Here is a 13,824-nt window from a genome sequence, read left to right as displayed (position 1 = left end):
GCACGCATCAGCTGTAAATGCATAGAGACTACCTCAGTGGCTGAGGGAAATTACTCAGCAATGGTAATGAGGATTGCTAAGACTTAGTTTTAAATAATCATTGACATTAGATGATCCCCTTACTGGTGGATTTCTCCGTGAGTATGAGCATGGCTTCTTCCTCTGATGAGCCCCACTAGGCAGAAAGCAAATGCATGAAATGTTTGCACACAAAGAATAACGATTAGGAGACACACTTTGATGGGACCTGAAGGTAAATCCACACAAAAGCCTCTGAAGTCAATAGCAATGACTCCAGAGTTGTGTTAGACAATGCAAATCTGAGTTCTTGATAATATGCAATAAGCTTGCTTTCCTTTAGAAACGTAGAATATAAGCTGCAAAAAAACCACATTACTTAGGAAACTGGATCCGTATCACGTAATGAACTTCACTCACATATCAAGCACAGAACCTCTCCTAGAGTAATGAGGTGCAGTATACCAGCTTTCTGCACGCTGATGTGTTATACCATAACTCCCCGCTGAACTGCAGGGTCAGGCTTTAAAAATTTCTTTCAATAATTGTTGCCATTGTGTAAGTCATACAAAATCCAGGTTGCGGTGCCCCTGCTGCAGTTGTGCCCTCAGGCAGTCTGGCAGTCCGAGAAACTGTTTAAAATGGGTTGCAGTGGTCCAGAGCACATTTCTACTTCCCCCGCAATAAAAGCCTTCATCATCATACAAGTCAGCTGATCCACTGACTCATCTTTTCACTTTGTCTAATTTTTTTTTTTTTGTAAGATGATCAGCTTTCAGTGGAAAAGTGCTTCAGACCACAACTTATCTTAAGCTACTTTCAAATCCTGGGTGCCAGGCACCTAAAAAAACCCCAGACAACTAGTAGACCATAACAGTAACATATCACTGGAAGAGTAGAACTTACCCATACTTCTAGACAAAAGCTTCTTTTAATCCAAGTACTGTAAATATTCTTGAAAATTTCTGAACGTACAGCAACCCACATAGGAGAAAACACAAACGGGAAGAAAAAGCCATTTTGGAAGGTGCCCACACAAAGCAATGATGCCTACTCTGTCTGGTTTTAAAAACCAAACTGGTTTGTGCTAAGATTCAGCAAGAAGCTACACAATATAAAATATCTCCAATGACACATTTAGTTACTATCTAATATTTGAAGTTTATACCCCATGATTAGACAACACCAATTGGATGCACCTGTCTAGCTGATCCCATATTAACCTTGTATCTGTATAATTAATGTGAAAAGATGCAGTAGGTCCCAAATCATTCCTGGCCATCTGTAGTCAAATACTTCAAATTCCACTCCCACAGGAACAGATTTATGAATATTACTGCCTGCACTGCTAAAGTGCTGAGCAAAGAGCCAGTAACCACACTATCTTGCTGAAACTTGAGTTTTTCCAGTGACCTGAAAGCACAGCTAATTATGAACAGCAGGGAACTGGTACACTTCTTGATGTACAGCAATAGAAGTAATGATCAAGTGTCAGGTGGTCGGTTAACTATAATGTGTTAAAATACAAGCTGACTACTCAAATCGTTATTCAAAGCTTTTTTGAAGAATAATGCTCCCCACTCCCACATGCAAACAAAACAATCAGACCACATTCATATATTAATTTTTATTTTCCCATACAATATTCACAGGGTCTGCTTTTTGTCTTATTCAAACTAAACATTTCCCCCCCTCCCCAAACTAAAACAAGAACTGACATTTCAGGACATGAAAAGAAGTTCTGTAAACATAAAACATCCAAGGAATAGCTGAAACCCAGGGCCTTTATCAATTAAAAACACAGTTATATCCCCTTTAACGCAGGGTGTTTACTTGTGTATCACACCATTAACCAAACTATTCTTTTCATATATTAAAAAGATGCAGCTTTAACCAAAAGTCACAATGCATTTCTTCACCCACTGCGTGTTAGCATGTGTTTTATTATATCCTATTCAATCACTTATTTTAAAAACTATATACAGCTATGTTTAAACATGTGTATTTGTGCCACGTTTTTAATAACACAAAAATAAAAGGCATTTTTAAGCTATTGCTGCATATTATGCAGCAGGATACCAGAGGATTGGTTCGGATACCTAACTTCAATGCAAAAGTCAAGTCCACTAAACCTCTGCAGTGGGAGTAATATTGAGCTGAACAGTCCCACTTCACACATTCAAACATTATGGAAGAATAAACAGACATGTACGTGATGGCCGACTGTTACCTGTTTTATCCCATTGCTTGCCAATTTTGACAGCACATGGAACAACTCAGTGGAAAAAAACCCAACATGTTTCAGTCTTTAAAACAAATCCTTTTGCTGTGATTAAAGCTACACAAGTGATATTCAAAGTCCAAAAGATAATAGTGGACACTATCAAAATTAAATTACGTTTTCATCCGACACTTGCACCCAAAGTGTACCACTTGCTTCATTATTGTGTGCAATGCAGCACAAAAAGTTCTGAGCATCAGTTGCTGAAACACAAGAATAAAGCATGTAAGTACAATCAAGAATGTTGTGTGCAGGCATAGACTTGTATCATAAGAAGAAAGCACTAGTTTTTTTTGTTTTCTGATCTTTGTGTCTAACTATTTCTGGGAAGCTTGCATCCCAAAATGGGACTGCAGTATTTAAAATTCAGTATAGGATAGAAAAACATTACATATAATCCTGCATTTTACATACACTAAGCTTTTTAATACCCCTGTGACCTTTTAAATAATTTTTGAGCTGTTTGAGGTTTTTTTTCAGTTTCCAAAGGAGCAGTCATTCAGTTCACAACACAGAGTAGGTGCACTTTTGTTTATTTTTTCCAGCCATCACAAGATTTTAAAATCAAGTCATCTTAGAACAATTCTTCAGACTGCTCAAGTGTCACCTGTACATATAATTTCAGATTTTTGCTAGAAATAATACAGGCAATTAATAAGGGTTTAGCATTCTTTCTCTGCTTGCTGAGAACTTGTTTAAGAAGCATCTTTTGAATTAGCCAGTAATATATGACAAATTTTTTCACCTTAGTTTAGTTTGCGTGCCCTTAGGAGTTGGTCAGCCTACTTATTCCTCCAGAGCCATTTGAAGTTTAGCCTTATGATGACCAGCTCAATTCAAGCTACTTGTAGGTACATACATTTACTACCTTCCACATCCAAATAAAACAAGACTTTACAGTACGTAAGCTACTAAAGACATGAGCAGTGGAAACAATGTAACTATAGCTCTACCAAAAAGATAACCTGAAATATTTAAAACATTTCCTGACCACCAGCTAAAAAGAGTGGCAACTAGATGCACAAGGCCATCAAGTGTCAGTGCACCACACACAGGAAAGTAAAATTTACAGCACTCGTGCAATGCAGTATCAATATTAAATTGGCCTCTTAATAGGAAAACAATTTAGTAAAAAGCTTTGTATGTGCCTAACACATAATATAACCTCGTCCAGTGCTGGTGCTGTGCTGCTTAACAAGCCAAGCTACTTCTGGTCTTAAATCCAAAAAGCAGTAGCAGCATAAATAAGCACAGAAACTGTACAGTTTCAGTGACAAAGTTACAAGATTCCCTATTTATTGCATGTTTTTTAAATAAACTTGGGAGATTTGGATTTTTGAATACAGAAAGTGGATCTCCTGAGTATTCTCAGCTTACAATTTTTTCAGTGAAACAAACACTGTAAAAGAAGAAATGCATTTATTTCAACGTAGAAGAACTACGTAGAAGCAAACATACTCAAGTGTACAATTTAGCAAGTTTTGAAGGTGGAGACTTAACCAGGCTGATGGAGAATTTGCACAAATAAGCAAGGGGTATCATTGGATTTTTTTTTTAACAGCAAATCAAAACAGTGCACTACAGTTCATCACATTTGCCTTTTTATAATCCAATACATTCAGCCTGAAAATTAAAATCAAATCAGATTTTCATATATATTGGCTCTCATAATCAGACACTAGACTGTTGGGTTCTTTTAAAGTGTTATACTGCAGATGGCTAATCTTACTGGTAAAAATCAAACTCGGTTTGGATTAAAATCAGTAGAAATGAAGAGAGGCTGGTCACTGCCAGATATTTGATACAGGAATCAGAAAAAAATTAAGTTCCAAAGTAATTTTAAAATATTTCAAATCGTGTCCCTTTCATAACTTTTCGGGTTTGTTTTGTGATTTTTCAAGGGAAGAGGGGTAGACACATTTGAATGTTGCATATATTCAGATCCTCTGTACCTGCAATTAACTGGAGAACAGTAATTTTTACAGATGAGTAGCAGACAATGACCTGAAGCATTACTACTACCAGTTATGATCCAACACGGGTTGTTGTGGTTCTTTTATCTGAGAAGAAGCTTTTGAGGAGAAACACCTGCCCGATACTAACGACAAGAAGAATGATAGCTTCCCCTATTGACCAGTAGGCCACCCTCGTGTTTAAATCCTCTGCTCTGCTGCGGCCCTGCGCTTCCCTCAAGCGGAAGTGCGTCTGATAATCGATGACAGACTTCAAAGCTTCATGAATTGAAACACACGCAGACTCCATCTAGAGAAGCAAACAAATACACACCACTGAGTTAAGAACCCTTCTAGTGCTTTTTCTCCAAAGTTTTGTGGTTTGATATTTCAAATTAGGATCCATGTAACTTTGCAAGCTAAGGATTAACTCAGTCCATTGTCAGACTGAAATACTTCAAATGCAGTAAAATTTAACTTGCATTGATCAAACTCTATACACAGGAAGGTGACAGGCTATTAAATACAGAAGCGTGTAAAACTGTAGATCTAATAAAAAGCAATGGCCTCTGAGAACGACTAAACAAATCTTAAATTCATGTATATTTGGGTTCAAAATGAACATGAGAAACACTTTTGAAATGTCAGTGATCTCCCAGTTGTTAATTCCACACATACCAGGAAAAGTTACTTATAATATTAAGATACACATAGTATATATTAAATGCTTCTGTTTCACAAGTATGACATTCTTCATTGCATAATTCTCAAGCTGTACAACATCCTAAAAATCGACATTACTGAACTCAACATGTTCTTTTGGCAAGAGACCCTTCTCTTAGTCATGTACACAAAAAGTGGTTAGAGAAAGGACAATTCTGTTACCTTTCAGTGTTCCTGAATGCTCCATAACATAATCATATAACAAATACTTAACAAATTGCCCAACTTGTCATTTTTCATTAAAAAAGTATTACCAGTTTTCCAAGCCCTAGATCATTTTTCACATAAACTTCTTCCACTTTCAGTTTCTCTCCTGTAAGCAGAAGTCAGTACCCCTCACTGTGTTTTCATCACCAAGAGATTAATCAATAGATCTTCAAAACACTTAATTTCTAGTCACAGTTTGTTTTTCTGTTTTATGGCTTAAAATCAGTATTTCCTGAAGACCAAACAGCACAACATATCATAAAAGGAAACGTTTAACAACCTGATAGGACCACTCTCAGTTACTTATGTCTGTGTCTAACCATCTTTTCAAGTTGATGACTTTGAAGACAGATGTCTGAACAACACTAAGATATTCTCAACAAAACTCAGGAAGAGGTTTTCCAAACTAAGTTCTGCCATTGGTCTCACTGATAAATTACAGAGCTCTCCTAGTCTGCACAAGGGATTTAAATACAAAGTCACTCTGGTTTTAGGGATTTACCTTTTACTGTCCCTGTGAAAGGCTGCCCAAATTTGGTCATGCTGCAAGCCTCAAGAAAACTGCAACAAGAACATTCTTACCAAAGATGTGTTGTACTCTGAAAATTAACTTTCCCTTTCCCAAATACCTTATTTGCATTGCATATGCTACAAACCAGTGATAAACTACTTTTTTATATATCTTCTCCCACAGGCTGCAAGGGGCTGCAGAGATGCTAGATCCAGGAACCCCATGTTCTGCATTCTCAAAATCCCTCTGCTGATGCCAAGATAGCAAAAGAAAACACAGATGTAACAGAACACAGAGTGAACAGAATGAAGACTGAAGTAAGGAAAAGAGATGGAAAAATACAGGATCAAGAATCAGAATACTAAATAAAGCAGAAGAGTGACAAGAAGAAAGAGGTAAGAGCTGTGGTTGAACTCACAGCAAGTCATCTACTCATTACTGATCTCAGCTACTGCAGACGTATGTGTGGTAAATTCAAGTGAGATTGGTATTTGAGAAGTGGTATTTATACCACTGAGTCCAGACTAGCAAAATAGCAACCATGCCCAGCATTCTTTAATGGTTGTTTAAAGTGAGGTTTGGTGATGGTTATAATGTAAGACCATTAGTGGAACTTCATGAAGCAAGTGTTCCAAGGGAAGTTTTGATGGATTTAGATTGGGTAGAGGTGGTACAAAACTGTAAGATCCTGAGAATATAACAATAATGCTCTGACACTTTGTAGTGATTATAAAGCACAAATATCTAGAAGCCAGCTAAATATGCCTGATTTTGTTCATTTGTTTATTTTGCTGGAATTTTCTTCTCCATTTTAAAAATGGCAGTTACATGAGAGGTCAACTTAAGTCCTCCCCCCAAAAAGACTCTGCCATTTTAAATGTGAAAACAATTCTCAAAGTTTCACCAAGGTTTGGAAATTTTGAAAACCCTGATCCACCGATATTTACAGTTTGTGAAATCCATACTTCAAGAGGCACAGAACCATGGCATTAAAAGGGAGTTCCTGTAAGCGAAAAAAAGCCCCAACAACAAAAAAAACCCAAACAAAAAAAGAAAATAGTGGCTTAGAGTTTAAGGTTTAAGTTACCACCCTAATTTTCTCTTAAGCACTTGGTGATTCCTTCTCAGCTCTGCTCTGTGTTCTATAAATCCTACCTTCAAAAAGAAAGCTTATTTGTAGTAACTCAGATTATTTTAAAAGCTCCAATCCATTGATTTTCAAAAGCGGTACAGATATTTAATGCAGCTGAACTTGAAAAAACATCGCTTCCACCTAACAGCTGCTGGCAAACACAACAGCATTTTACCTGGGTAAGTGCAGTTACTCTGTTCTCACTAGGAAACAGTGGTGGATCTTCTCCAACCTGGAAATCAAAGTACACAGTTTTGTGGGTGAAAGTAGAGAATTCGTTGCTGAAGCAGAATTTGTATGTTCCGTTTCTGGATGCAGTAAATGTGAAACTATCATATTGTTTCTTCATCTCTTTGTACAATACAATGCCGTCAGGATCTTCCAACCGACAGTCAACATCATAATGACCTCCAGTGATCACCTGAAAACAAAAAACAAGAAATAGTCTTTTTAACAAAACCGACATTTATACATTTCTTCTAAGAAGTACGATTTGTCAAGTGGCACTGCAAAAATTTTTGCTTTAACAAATATTTTAAAATATAATGCATTAATTTGAAAATCTTTCAAAGCAAGTCTGCAAAATTACTTTCTTACAGAAGACATTCAAAATACTTTAGGTTCAGGATATGTAATGTCAACTATATTTTCAAACCATTTACGAGAGCAATTTTAGTTACTTTGTTATAAATAATTGTACAACAGCAAAGGCTACAATAGGTGAAACTTGACGGGGCAGCAAAGACACTACTGTAACAAATCAACCACTTGCTGTGTCCACAAGTCCTCCATGGAATTGGTTCAGCTGGAGGAGATTGCTAACATGCAGTAAGATGGCTCCTTTCTGTTCGGCCAGAAGAGTGTAACTACCCTATTAGCTCAAGCTGCTTTAGACTGCAGGAATGGCATTCTACCAGTAGAACAGGTATTTCAACCTGGCTGTCTTCACATGTGCTTGTGAACAGAGCAATGTTCTGGAGGGTCTGCTGCCTCCCTCCTGCGCAGTTAGTCACAGCATTTCTTCCCAAAACCAGCAGATCCAGATAATGCCTACAAGTGACTCAAAACTTCACGATTGTCTCAAGGGTTTTTTCAGGCTTTGATTATTGTTGGTCTACAGCATATTGCTCTGCAGACTAGCTATCCCACCCCTACAGAAAGACTATTCGGTAGCTTAGGTATTTGTAACTTGGGTGTTCTGACGACTCTTAAGGCTAGTAGTTTTACACTTAATCCTTGCTCCAAACTTTTTGCTTTTAAGATAAAGCATGCTGAAGGAGGAAAAGACTTATATCTGAAGGCCTGTCCCTTTTATATGTGTGCGGAAATCACTGAAATATTTTAGTATCTGCGTATCTGCATTTCAGTTCACATAGTATTATTTAAACTCACATCAGTTTATTTAGGTATCAAGTCATTAAAATGATAACGTTAATGGTACAACTGAAATAACAAGAGATCTGAGCAGTAGCTGCTCCGTAAACAGGAAGTTTTAAAAATATTCCACTGGCAAGCAGCATCTTTACAGTTTTTCAAAAAATGTGATGACAAGATACAAAGAGCAAAAAAATTTGTGGATGTCTGGATCTCTGGATGTTTCTCCTTGGATGTCTGCATCTACTTGGGATTTTCATACAGAAATGCTTACCTGGTTGGAAGGAATAAAAAAAAAAAAAAAAAAAGATTTTCTATAATGAAACGATGGCTCGTTTTTGAAGTATGATCTCAAATTTGACAGGGGTGTGCTTTTTACCAATTACATGAAAGTCGCTCACATTCAGTTATATCACACACCCTGAAAGGGCCAGTTTACACATACAAGGTAAAGATTTGCCAGAGCTTTAAAGTTCCCCTAGGATTCCTTCCCACAGAGCTTGCTTGAGCGTCCTCTCAGCTCCTGAGACATAGCACCAAAGGACATGCACACAGCACTTCAGTCTGCCAGCGGCTGGTCAAATCCAGACTTTACTTTTAACAATGCTACTCCTCTTCTGATCACTGACAAAAGTGACAACAGCAGGCCTACCTGTCCAGCAACCTCCAATGATACCCACTTCAAAACAGGGGGGAAAGTACTGCACAGAAAAGACTATGAAAGTAACAGGCAGGGACAAGAAGCATTTGGGTAGGGAAAAAGATGTATCTCAGAAAGAACTAGAACATGCAGGACAGAGTAACAAGGACCCATATTTGGCAGCAACACTCCCCAAAATATGAAAGGCGGGCCAGCAGCTGGGAAAAAAACAAACAAGGGACTTCAACAAGAAAAGCTGGACCATAAAAGTACACAGCCCTTCAAAGACCCTCAAAGGTAACTGCGATTCCCATCGTCAAGGACGATTTCTCTCTCATGCTGCTGCTGTACTGCCCGTGACTTCACCAGCTGAAGTGACAGACCGAAAGGTTCAAACCCTGCCGATACACTCAAAAGCACCAAAACTGTCAGGGCTGTCTGCTCGACACATCTCCAGGCTGCACAGTGTGCTCTACCATGATGGCTGCACGTTCAAACTGTTAGAAACTGGGAGAAGTAAGAAAAACTGTGCAGCCTCACTTAACACATGCATGTTAACCACAGTCTTTGATAAGATGTCAGTTGCCTGCATGTTTTATTTTTCGTAAGACTCCTGTCTTGCTATGTGCCCGGAACACTTTCCTGGTACCGCATACCTATTCCATCACTTTCTTACTGCTTGCTATGTGACACCCATTTGAACCAGACTCTGAAATAAGAAGCACCGGCTCCTTAAGTTGTACCGTGCTCATCATGCAAATGCTTCACAAACCGCAAGGACATGACTTTCGCGGCACCTTGCTGGCAGGGGCGCTTTAGGTATTCTCCACGCTGTTCAGGTGGGGCACTGCATGACGGTGACCAGGGCAAGAGACACTGCCAGTTTTCAGGGCCAGCTTCACGCGTCTTGCTTAGCTCTGAACTACGCTCGCGCCTGCCCGCCGCTCCCCCAGCGTAGGCGGCAGCCGGCAGCACTTCCTCAGCCCAGCTGGAAACTCCGCACCGGCTTCGACTGCCGCTCCCGTGCCGGGCGGCTCTCCCCACTGCCCCGAGCAGCCGAGCAGCGCGCAGCAAACGGACGACGCCCAGAGGCTCCCCCGCCAGCACAAGCCCCTCGGCCACCGCTCCCCGGCGGCGGGCCGGGCTCCGGGCTGGGGACCAGCTCCGCCGGCGCGGCGCGCCCAGGCCCTGGGCGGCGGTTCCCCGTGAGGCCGCCCGGCTACCTGGAACTCGAGGGTGCACTTGGTGCCCTGGGCGATCTCCTCGTAGAAGCACTGCTTGGCGTTGTCGGGCAGCTCGAAGGTGATCTCGGAGGCCCGCGCGGCCCAGGCCGCCAGCGCCACCAGAAGCAACGACGGCGGCAGCCGCCCCCAGGGCCCCGCGGCCCGGGAGCCCCGCAGCGGCATCGCCCGGCGCGGGGAGAGGCGAGGGGGGACGCAGAGCGAGGCGGGGGGACGGGGGGAGAGGGCGGCCCGGCGGACGGCGGCGGCGGCGCCGGCGTGGCGGAGGGGCCGAGCGGGGGAGCGCGCCGGCAGCCGGAAGCACCCGCGCTGGGCGGAGCCGCCCGCCGGGAGCGCTTCCGGGTGAGCGCCCCCCTCCCGCGGGCGGTTTTGCGGACGTGGCGTGCGGCGCGGAAAGGGGCGGGGCCTCGGGGCGGGGGGAAGAGGCGGGGCCTCGGGGGCGGGGAACGGGGCGGGGCCGCGGGGAACGGGGCGGGGCGGGGGCGGTGCTGCCCGCCCCCCCGGCGCCGGCGCGGGGGCAGCGGGCGCGGTGCGTTGCCGTCGGGGACGCGCCGCCCGCCGTCACAGGGCGCTTTGTCCGCCGGCGCCTGGGCCTGGCTGCGGGCGGAGCCCTGCGAGGCACAGCCCGCGCTCCCCGTCCCGTCGAGGCTCTCGGCTCCGCGTCCGCTGGATGCCGTCACCCGGGGGTGAAATCGTCTTCAGGGTCCCACGAAGCACGACCTGGAGCTGAAATAGCGGGCTCGTACCGCCGAACGCAGGTGAAAGGCAACCTCCGTACTCCCCGCCTTCAAGAAATCGAATACGCAGGAATGCATCTGAATGAGTTCCGCTTCACAGGTCGTCAAACGCCCGTTGCTCCGGGGAGATAAAAGACCGGTTAAAGTGCTCACGCTGACTGCAGCAATGCCGGCTTTAAGCGTTACTCCAGTAAATACTCAGTTATTTTTACAAAGTAGAACAGATTCGAAAGAAGAAATCAGATCACCCTCATCCTTATATTCATTTTAAGTTCTGTGCTAAATCAGGCAGAGTAGGAAAAAGGAAAACTCGGCTCCAATCTCCCGGGCCGGGGAATGAACTTGCAATGGGGCAGGTCTGACCTCCCACTGTGCTCCTCTGAACAAGGGGCTAACCTGCGCGAAGTACCTAGTGCCGAAAGAGGCACCACACTGGGATGCCACTTCGCAATCCTCTAGCCTCAACGAGGTGGCTCCCGAGCTAGCTCGTGGAGCCTGTGAATTTCGTTCTCAGCACTGTAGGAGAAGCCTGCGCATCTGTTTGAGGACTGTGGATTTCACAGGACAGAGGTACCCAAAATTCGTACGTTGAAGGCTCAACACAACTTTAGTGTTGACTAAAGTGAGGTGGCAGATGCTTTACCAATTATCCAGCCCACCTCTGAGGCGGGCATTATCCACCTACAATTAACCCTCAGATTTCTGCTGTTTTCATTTAAACACACTGGTTTTATTTCGGGTCGCATTTAAGCGTTGGCTGATAGTTGAGATGGCTTAAAAGCAGATTATGTATCTGTGCCATAGGAGGCAGCTTCAGCCATTTTACTTAAATTGGTGACTACAGGCTTGTAGGACCTGTATGCTTGTGCAGAGCGTTCCCAATCACCTTCTCCTTCATGTGGCAAGAAATACATTTCAGGAAGACTCACTTTGTGATTTTTCACAGCGACTGAAGTGGTCCTGTACAGCTTATGGCTTCCTAGTTCACTCTTTCCGGCTATTTTGTTAAAGCCTCACTAAATAGGCAAAATCAAGCTTACCTGTCACCAAATAACCAAACAACAAAGCAGAAGGGGAAAGATGCCTGGTAAAACTGAGATAATCCTGCAGAGCAGGCAAGAAAGGTGTCCGGTGGCACCTGCAGAATAAGCAAAACCCAGAACATGTCCTGATCCCCAAAATAAGTCATCAAGAGCAGATGAGATCACTTCCTTTTCCTTTGGATCGGGGACAGAGTATTAAACATCAACTGAGTAAGGAAGAAATATGGCAAACTGCCTGCAAGGAGCTCTCAAGCCTGATCACCTTGGCCCTGGTGACTAAGGACCACCAAGGAGCATAACCATCAGCACTACCTACCTAGCGTCAGCTCCACTGTGTTGTGTGGTCACAGCTCATCTAGGACAGATTTGCTGAGGACTATTTGTTTTGTATATGTAGCGATAATGATTGATAGTGATTAAGAACTATTAGCAACATGAACTGCTTATGAACGTCAGTACTTCTGAAGCTTGAAACTGGCTTGATTTGTCCATTTCCTAAACATGCCAGTCACTGTGATATCCAGTTCCCTAAATTATATATGGAACTATATATTAATTTGTAACAGTAAGGATCTGAGCTTTCCTCTTTCAGAAGAACATTACATATGCCTTTGTACTTGTTGATTTCATTATGGTTTTCCTTGAGTTAGCCAGTTAATAATTGGTAATCCTTACAAGGAATAAAAAAATTAATCAGGTTGCTGCTTTTCCAGGTTGCTGGTGCTGCTCTTGCTGTTACCAGATTCTTCCCAGTTTCCATTGTTCTGTCTCCATGTGTAACCATTCTGTTTGTGAAACAATAAAATTTCACAAGTTGTCTTTATTATCTTACTGTGCAAATAACATTTGAATGTTAAACCCAAAATAAATTCAATAAATATATTTTGGAGGGAGTCATATGAAGAGTTTTTCTTTCCTACTGGACAATCTATTTAATTACGGTGAGGCTCAATTTCAGATGCTTTTCAGCACAGTTCTTGCTTGAGAAAAATCTGTATCATTTTTTCTCTATCATGACAGAATATTTGCAAGCAGAATTCTGAATTACAACCTTCCCCAAACATATATGCATAGCTAGTTAATTTTGTTAATGTGCTTTTTTACCTTATGTGTAAAATTAGAACACAGTTCTCAGTCAAAGACTAGAAAAAACAAGGATTCATTTTACTGTTAGATTAGTTTGACTTCAAGTTTGTAAACGTGTGGTGTCGCTTCCTGTCTGTGGGAAATTAAAATTGTCAAACGGCAAACATTTCTTGTGCAGGCATTAATTAAAATATGCTCTCCTGAAGAATGCTAATGAGCCATAGTGGTACAAGCAGTTCATTTCTTCAGAAACACACATGGAAGTGGCTGCAAAGAGGCTGAAGAAACGTGCAAAGTAGAGGAAACTCAGGTGTCTGTATTTCTTCTTCTCTGCATAGTAGCTGAGACAACTTTCAAATCTTTTCTCCTGAGGTAGTTAGAGACCTTTTGCCCATATTAGAGGCTGTGCATATGGATGTAATTTCAGGCAGATAAAATGAGATCTTATGACTGAAATAACATTTCCTGTTATTTGAGTAGTAAACCAGAAAAAGCTGTCCTTCACCTTTACAGTCCTTCAATATGCAATCCCCCCCACTGGAGGTTTTTAAAGGTGTTTTCATAAAATTCCTTAGTCTGTGTGGCCATCATACCTTTCTAGAAATCTAATTGCGTTTAACAGTTAAAAAAATCCACTTTACTGTTGTCATATAATTCTCAAAGTACATTCCATGGTATGCTTTATCTTGCTGCTCAGACTCGCCTAACACGGTAAAGGTTCACCATTTTAAGTACCTCAGCTCTAAGAAGCTCTGCTTTGGGCTTGCTTTGACAGATTTAACATGAACAGCAGACACTATAACACTATAAATAGTGATATCCAGATATTAATTCCTGCTTACTTGCCAGTACAGTGCTCAATTTTTGATAGATTAAAAT

At 42.0% G+C, this 13,824-nt stretch overlaps 1 protein-coding gene across 1 annotated transcript; it reads right to left on the bottom strand.

The window, feature by feature from the left end:
* Positions 1-1,630: 1,630 nt before the first annotated feature.
* LOC143172348 (transmembrane emp24 domain-containing protein 7) lies at positions 1,631-10,309 on the bottom strand. The gene is made up of 3 exons (XM_076361665.1): positions 10,062-10,309; positions 7,000-7,245; positions 1,631-4,561 (listed from the first exon to the last, which is right to left on the bottom strand). Exons 1-3 carry the CDS (start codon positions 10,242-10,244, stop codon positions 4,325-4,327), a joined length of 666 nt encoding a protein of 221 aa, XP_076217780.1. The 5' UTR covers positions 10,245-10,309; the 3' UTR covers positions 1,631-4,324.
* Positions 10,310-13,824: the final 3,515 nt, after the last annotated feature.

This window comes from Aptenodytes patagonicus, chromosome Z (genome assembly GCF_965638725.1).
Source record: "Aptenodytes patagonicus chromosome Z, bAptPat1.pri.cur, whole genome shotgun sequence".
NCBI classification, from domain to species: Eukaryota; Metazoa; Chordata; class Aves; order Sphenisciformes; family Spheniscidae; genus Aptenodytes; species Aptenodytes patagonicus.
This window is presented reverse-complemented; position numbering and strand designations above follow the sequence as displayed.

Coding starts and splice junctions, on each gene's coding strand:
- LOC143172348 (XM_076361665.1), bottom strand. CDS start 10,244: ATGCCGCTGCGGGGCTCCCGGGCCGCGGGGCCCTGGGGGCGGCTGCCG. Junction 7,246..10,061: donor AGTGCACCCTCGAGTTCCAG/GTAGCCGGGCGG, acceptor TTTTGTTTTCAG/GTGATCACTGGAGGTCATTA. Junction 4,562..6,999: donor GAGTAACTGCACTTACCCAG/GTAAAATGCTGT, acceptor TTGCTTCTCTAG/ATGGAGTCTGCGTGTGTTTC.